Source organism: Coffea eugenioides, chromosome 1 (genome assembly GCF_003713205.1).
Source record: "Coffea eugenioides isolate CCC68of chromosome 1, Ceug_1.0, whole genome shotgun sequence".
Classification (NCBI taxonomy): domain Eukaryota; kingdom Viridiplantae; phylum Streptophyta; class Magnoliopsida; order Gentianales; family Rubiaceae; genus Coffea; species Coffea eugenioides.
This window is the reverse complement of record NC_040035.1, coordinates 39,475,026-39,482,456: the sequence shown is the minus strand read 5'-3', so window position 1 is coordinate 39,482,456 and position 7,431 is coordinate 39,475,026. Positions and strand designations below refer to the sequence as shown.

Genomic DNA, 7,431 nt, shown 5'->3' with positions numbered 1-7,431 from the left:
CTCTAAAAATCCTTGAAAATTTGTCAAATGAGATTCATTTTTTCCCTCCTTTTTTTAAGAATTCACTAATAAAGGGTTAAATGTACAATAAATAATCTCAACCCAAAAATAAGAATTGTCGTCTGGTGAGATGTACCAACTTAGTCTAAGGGTGCGTTTGATAAAACTGAAATTTGAAAATTAAAATATAAATTTTGAAATATGAATCTATTAAATTATTAATTTGTTAAGTACTAAATTTGATACATTTGAGTGAGTGTATATATAGAAAAACAATTAGAGAATATTATCGTTTAGGATATTATGCCACTTATAAAATGATGGCGCAAAAACTAATATACACTTTTTGGCTTCATTTTGGCAACAGGAATTTTTTTTTATCCTGTTCAAGAATAATTTGATCAAAATACCTTAAACGCAAAGTCGTAAGTGATGACAAGCAAATAAAAACCATACCAATTGTTATACTAAAAAGCAGGACATCATTATTATTAGAAAAAAAAAGAAAAAGACTATTAGAACAAAAGAGAAAGGGACATTGATCCACAACAGATAATTTTACAATTCCCTTTAGCTTGTTTCAGAAAATAAGCAATAAAAAAGTAGCATCAGCCAAATTTTTCTAAATTTCACAAAAACAGATTTTAGCTAAAGTTTTGTTCTTTAGTCCTAATATCTTTTAGTCTGTGTTCCTTCCATATTTTATTGTTGTTATTTATTAGTTTTTACCTTTTATATTTAGCAATAATTTTTTAATTGACTTTTTATTTATTTGTTTTTAACTAAAGTTATAAATAAAGCGTGGATTTTGTCTATCAGACTCACAACCACTGAAAAATGAAAACGTTATTCTAATGATAGAGGACTATTATTCTTTTTTTTTTGTCGAAACGATAGGAATTTCATTATCAGAAAAAGTTACATATGCAAGCAACGGCTCGAGGGAACTGTACAAAGAGTGTTCAAAAACACTGAGGAAAAAGTCTTTCCTCATCCACAATAATGCCTAAGGCATCTGCACTCAGTTTTCTGCTATCTAACACATTTTCTTCCCTTTCCAATCCAAAGGAGCACATTCAAAACAGTCTCATCAGCTTCAAAATATCTTCCAGCAATGTAGCCATCTTGCTATCTGTGGGTCGTTGCTGTGCTAATTGTTTCCATAACTCTTTCTTGCAAAAGTTGAGCCTTACACTTCTCTAGTGCTGTTGCTTAGCTTTACACAAAACCAGTTTTAATGCCAATGCTTCATCCAAAACTTTGTTCCCCAGGCTTCTCTCTTTCAGCACCCAATCTGCAATTTTAGTGGTTGCCATTTCCTTTACTGTGACTCCTATTCCAAGAGTATTATGTCCTTGCTGCTTTGTTGTTGCCACTCCTATAATTATTGTTCCTTCCTTTTCATTGCGCTGGCTTTGTTGTTCATACTTAAGGACTGTTTCTTCTGTATTCTTTCTATCTTTCTGCTGGTTCACTTCCACTTGTTCCATCCATTCCTTATGTGCCCGTTCTATTGTTCTCATTGGTGTGGACCTTACTGAGCTCTCGAACTCCTTTTTATTCCTATCTTTCCATACCTGCCACAAAATATTTGCTGTTAGACCAATATGGTCCTTCCCTTCTGGTCTAGTCCTTGCTTCTGAAATTCTAAGCCACCATCTCTTGAAGTCTCCCTGCTGGTCTTTAGCTCAATCCCACTGAATAGGAGCTGACTTCCATATGTCCAATGTGTGAGGACAGCTGAGCAAAAGATGTTCTATGGTTTCTTGTGCCTCCCCACATGTTGTGCATATAGGGTCCCCTACTCCTGTTCGTCTACTCACTGCCTCCCTTACTGGCAAGGCTCCTTTAATACACTTCCAAATGAAGAGCTTAATTTTATGTTTAATGTTGAGCTTCCACAGTGTATTCCACATCTGAGACATTTGTTGGCTTCTTTCTGCATTGCTTGATCCAGTTCCCTCAGAGTTGCACCTCCTTTCACTTCTGCCTTTCTTCATCAGAATTTTGTAACCTGATTCAACTATATACTCCTCTCCAGCCTTTGGTTGCCAGTAATAGCTGTCTTCCCTCACTGAGAGGCTTAAAGGGATGCTAAGAATCATCTCAACATCATTTCTGTTAAAGTTGCTGAAGATGATATTTCTGTTCCATCTCTTCTGATATATAAGCTCAGCAACCATTTTCAGCTCACAGCTACTGGATCTGCAAGTAGTTGGTTTCCCCGTGAGTGTCTCTGGTAACCATTTATGATCCCCGATTTTTGTACTTCTACCATTTCCAATTCTCCTGATCAAGCCTTCATCTAGTAAACTTCTTGCTCCCGTTAATCCTTGCCAATTCCATGATGCATTCTTGGGGGGAATGCATTGTAGTATAGATTCCTGAGGGAAATATTTAGCCTTCAACACCTTGCTGACAAGAAGATTTGGCTTGGCTAGGATCCTCCATACCTGCTTCCCCAAAAGTGCTTTATTGAAGGCCTCTAAATCCTTGAAACCTAGACCACCTGCGTTTTTGTGTACTGCCATTTTTTTCCAAGAAATCCAGTGCATTTTGTTTCTTCCATTGGTTTCTCCCCACCAGAAATTGGCCATCAAAGCACTAATGTCTTTGCAAAGTTTTCTTGGCAACTTAAAACATGACATAACGTACGTAGGCATGGCCATTGCTACTGTCTTCAGCATGATCCCTTTTCCAGCTGAGCTCAAAAATTTGTTTTTCCAATTCTGGAGTCTTCTTTTTATGCTTTCTCTGACAAAACCAAATATCTGATCCTTTGTTCTGGAAACCACCATTGGAAGTCCAAAATATTTCCCTTGCTTTGCTTCCATCATTCCTCCTAGAGCTTGGCATACCTCTCCCCTTTGCGCACAGTCCATGTTTTTACTAAAGAATACAGCAGATTTGTCAAGGTTGATCAACTGTCCTGAAGCTATTTCATAGACTTTTAGAACTTTCATGATCTCATCAGCCTCTTGCTTGTTAGCTTTACAAAAGATGAGGGAATCATCTGCAAAAAAGAGATGGGTGAGGAGTGGTCCTTGCCTACTAATTTTCAGTCCTGTGATGCTCCTGTTTTCTTCAGCTTTCCTCAGCAAATTGGAGAATCCTTCAGAGCATATTAAGAATAGATAAGGAGACAATGGATCTCCCTGTTGTATTCCCCTTCCTGGTGTCACAAAACCTTTAATTTCTCCATTGCAGTTGAAGGAGTAGTTTACTGTTTTCAGGCAACTAGTGATCTAGTTGATCCATGTATAGCAGAAACCCATTTTTTCCATCATTGCCTGCAAAAAATGCCACTCCACCCTATCATAAGCTTTTGCCATATCTAACTTAATTGCCATGTATCCATCGTTCCCTTGTCTTTTGTTTTTAAGGAAATGCATGTACTCATGAGCAACAATCATATCATTACTATATAAAAAGTATGAATGTTGGTATTAGGGAGTGCAAGTGTAAGCACTTTTTTATCTTAGTTTTTGTTATTCCTAAATTACCCTCATGTCTTTTAATTAGAATTATTGCATTTTAAGTGGCACTAATTAAAAGAAATAAAACACTCCAATTGATTACATTTTAATGGTATTGGTAATTATAATTAAAAATTACTCATTAAAAACTATTTATTATATAAAAAGTATGAATGTTGGTATTAGGGAGTGCAAGTGTAAGCACTTTTTTATCTTAGTTTTTGTTATTCCTAAATTACGCTCATGTCTTTTAATTAGAATTATTGCATTTTAAGTGGCACTAATTAAAAGAAATAAAACACTCCAATTGATTACATTTTAATGGTATTGGTAATTATAATTAAAAATTACTCATTAAAAACTATTTACCCGCCCTTGGACTCCATCTCCTATTATTATAACGTATCAAAATTTCTTAATTGAAGCATGAAAAATTTCTCATTAGTCATTAGTTGAGATTGTTAAAAAAAATAATTTCAAAAAATAGATATTCTCTAGAAAATGGAGAAACATGCAATGACAAGAAAAATCCTTATTCATCTGTATATTTTCACACAAATATCACGAGTAAATTTTACAATTATGCACTTTTCAAAAAATAGATATTCTCTAGAAAATGGAGAAACATGCAATGACAAGAAAAACCCTTATTCATCTATATATTTTCACACAAATATCACGAGTAAATTTTACAATTATGCACTTTTACCAATATGAAGAATTTTTCATGTTGCACCCAATAAAATTTCAATATACAAAAAATGATGACACCTTTATAATTGAAATAGCAGTATTAAACTAGAAAAAAGAAATCTAAAATAGCAGCATACAAACCACTATTATCATTAATAGCAACCGATCAAAACAAGAAAAACTAAAATAAGATTGAAAACTATTTATAAAATGACATAAAATAAATAGCAAATGAATTAAAAAGTTAGAATACAATTCAAATAATACCAAAGACAACATCCAAATCACTGATATCCAAGAGAAGACAAACATTCTTATTGACAATAATATAGTACTCCCTCCGTCCCATTGAAAGTGTCATGCTTTCTATTTTGGTCTGTCCCAAAATATTTGTCACTTACCAAAAATGGTTGTAAACTTTATCAATAATTTCCGATACTTACCCCTGTCTCACCTGACTAAAAAGCAGGTGTTATTATGGCCAAAAAGTCTTCCGTCAAGACTTGCAACTTTTCCAGTTTAGTTGATGGTTTTGCACGCACCAACCAACGTGAAATGATTGCTGTCCGTGGCTTCACACTCTACTTCAAATTAGAATAAGTCACATGCCAATCAATAAACATATGGACCCCACTATCACATTTTGACCATCCATTCTGTAGCTTTTGTGTTTAAATGAAGGGTAACATGGAAAACAAGGATGAATTTTTAAAAAATTGAGCACTGTTGATAATAAGTTGGAGTCCCGAAAAGTGACAAACTTTTCGGGACGGAGGGAGTAATACTTCATTTGTATTCGTTTGAACAAACCAAATCCATCCATTAAGCCAGAAACCATCTCCAACGATAAAATAAGAATTATAATAAGAGTAAATATAAAATGAAGAATGATAAAATGAAAATGATATCCAAATTATTTTTGGTGATATCCAAAATACCCTTATTTTTCTAATGATTACATATATTTATTGTATTGCAATATTAGTGAATAATGGAAGCGGTTATGAAATGAAAAGCTTTAAAATTAAGTAAATTTCATTTATGGTGACAATTGTAATTAAATAGATTTAATGCATTCCAATAATTGATAATAATGATAGCAGTTATGGATTCAAAGTTGGCAATTAAAAACTAAAACACTGCAATATACAAAAAATTAATATTTAAATTATTAATTAGCCACAATTCTCATTCCAATTTCATGATCATAAAAAAAAACTAATATTAAAACCAAAAATATTGTGCTCATATGAAAAAAGTAGACTTGTTGCTCTTGCTTCGCATTGGATTGTGCTAAAAACATGAATAAAAGAAAAAGAAAATAGAAAAACTCCAACTATCTCTATCTATAAAATTTCAATTGTTAGAATGTACAAGCCAAAAAAATTTTACGTGATGGATCATTTATACTCCATTATTGACAAAAATAGAATTAACATTATACAAAGAATTCAAATTACATTTATGTTTATTTTTCTAACTTAATTATATTCTTTGTTTATAAAAAATTGTGATGCTTGTGGTTAATATGTAATAGAATCATGAATATATAATAATTTTGGTAAAACATGATATTATCAATATTTGATATGTTAGAGTTCAAGCTATAAATCAAAAAGTGTTTGGTTCATGATTTCAAATTCAATCTTAAGGGATATGTCAACTATATTGAAATGTTTTCTGTCTTTTTTCATTTAATAAAATTTTTGAAAGTAACTAGCTTAAAAAAATAAATAACATAAAAATACTATATTATGATGTTGATGATCAAAATTTCATAAAAAATTTTAGTATCTGTAAAATAATATCTTCTTCAAAAGTTCATGATTTTAGTATCTGATTTCTTCTTCATCGTTCCAGTGGTTGCTCCACGTCTAAGGTTGTCCTTCAAACCCAATATCCACTAAGCTATTCTGATTAATAAAGTCTCTGAGATCCTTGAAACTCCTCTCCTCTCTTACTACCCCTCCCTACTTTTCCTCATTCGACAGAATGTCATTGAAGTCCCCAGCTATCAGGTACCTAGAACCCCATAATCTTTTCCTATTACTTAGCACCCTCCATTGCTCCCTCCTTATCATCTAGTCACAACTAGCATATACACCAACAAACCACCAGATGATTTGATTGTCAGTGTCTTCAATTTTAGCCTCTATCGTGAACACAGTAGTGTTGACTTCCAGAATTTGTGTTTCCTTAGTCCAAAACAAAGCCATCCCCCCTGCTCTATTCATAGCTTCAACCACTACATTATTGTCAAATCTGAGCCCTCTAGCAATTCTATCAAGAGCTGGTTTCCTATTCTTAGTCTTACTTAAAAAAACCAAACTTGGAGAGGAAAGGTTATTCACCTCCCTCAGATGGGGAACTGTCAAGGGACTCCCCACTCCTTGACAATTCCACACCATGACTCTCAACTTCCTTTGGGGGCCCCTTTAAGGAAGGACCCCACCTCCTCACCCCTCACCTTAGCAGAATACAATTCCTCCATAGGCTTAGTTTTTTTCCATATGCCTACCTCATGGTTAGCTTCCTCCATCTCTTCATCCCTGATCAGAACCTTTCTCTTCCCAACATTCATCTAGCTATCTCCTATACCATTTAACTCCCTCAAAGGCTTTCTAGTTCTGGTTGGGGGCTTCAACCTTCTAAAAGTTCTCTTGGCTTGCTTATCTATAGCCTCCACCACCCCCTCACTCCATTGGGCGTCATGGTGGAGCACTAGGGCTCCAACTGACTCCTCATTGACCTCAGGTTCTTGATTTTGATTTTGGTTCAATATCTCAACCTCTCTATCCTCCTCCATTTCCTCTACTACAGTCGGGTTTTGAACTTCTTCCTCAACCTGAACCACTAGAGAGAGTTCCAGGCTCCTCTTATCCAGATTCAACGGACTATTATTCTAGTACTACGATCTCGAGTGGAATAAGCATTTACAAATCAAAAGAAAGAAATCATGCACACAATAGTTGAATTTGTTTTTTGAAAAAAAAAAGTGTATGATTAAAACATGAAAGTTTGAAGTCTTGCCAATATTCCTGAAGGGGTCAAACTAGAGTAGGAAATCCATCACAGATGAGGATGATTTGTTCCAACTTTTTCAATGTTGACATGAATCTATTTTATATGTTTTTTTTCTTTATAAAATTCAACTTTGTCAAAACTCATTTGTTTTGTTCATCAATTAATTAAGCCAAACATGAATACAATTTTTGTGTTTAGTGATTCGTGCCTAGCTTGATTCAAGTAGCATAAAATTTAA

At 33.8% G+C, this 7,431-nt stretch overlaps 1 protein-coding gene across 1 annotated transcript; it reads right to left on the bottom strand.

The window, feature by feature from the left end:
* Positions 1–1,199: 1,199 nt before the first annotated feature.
* On the bottom strand, positions 1,200–6,750 carry LOC113772350. Its single transcript, XM_027316944.1, has 3 exons — positions 6,637–6,750; positions 1,824–3,245; positions 1,200–1,577 (listed from the first exon to the last, which is right to left on the bottom strand). Exons 1-3 carry the CDS (start codon positions 6,748–6,750, stop codon positions 1,200–1,202), a joined length of 1,914 nt encoding a protein of 637 aa, XP_027172745.1.
* Between the last annotated feature and the right edge of the window lie 681 nt (positions 6,751–7,431).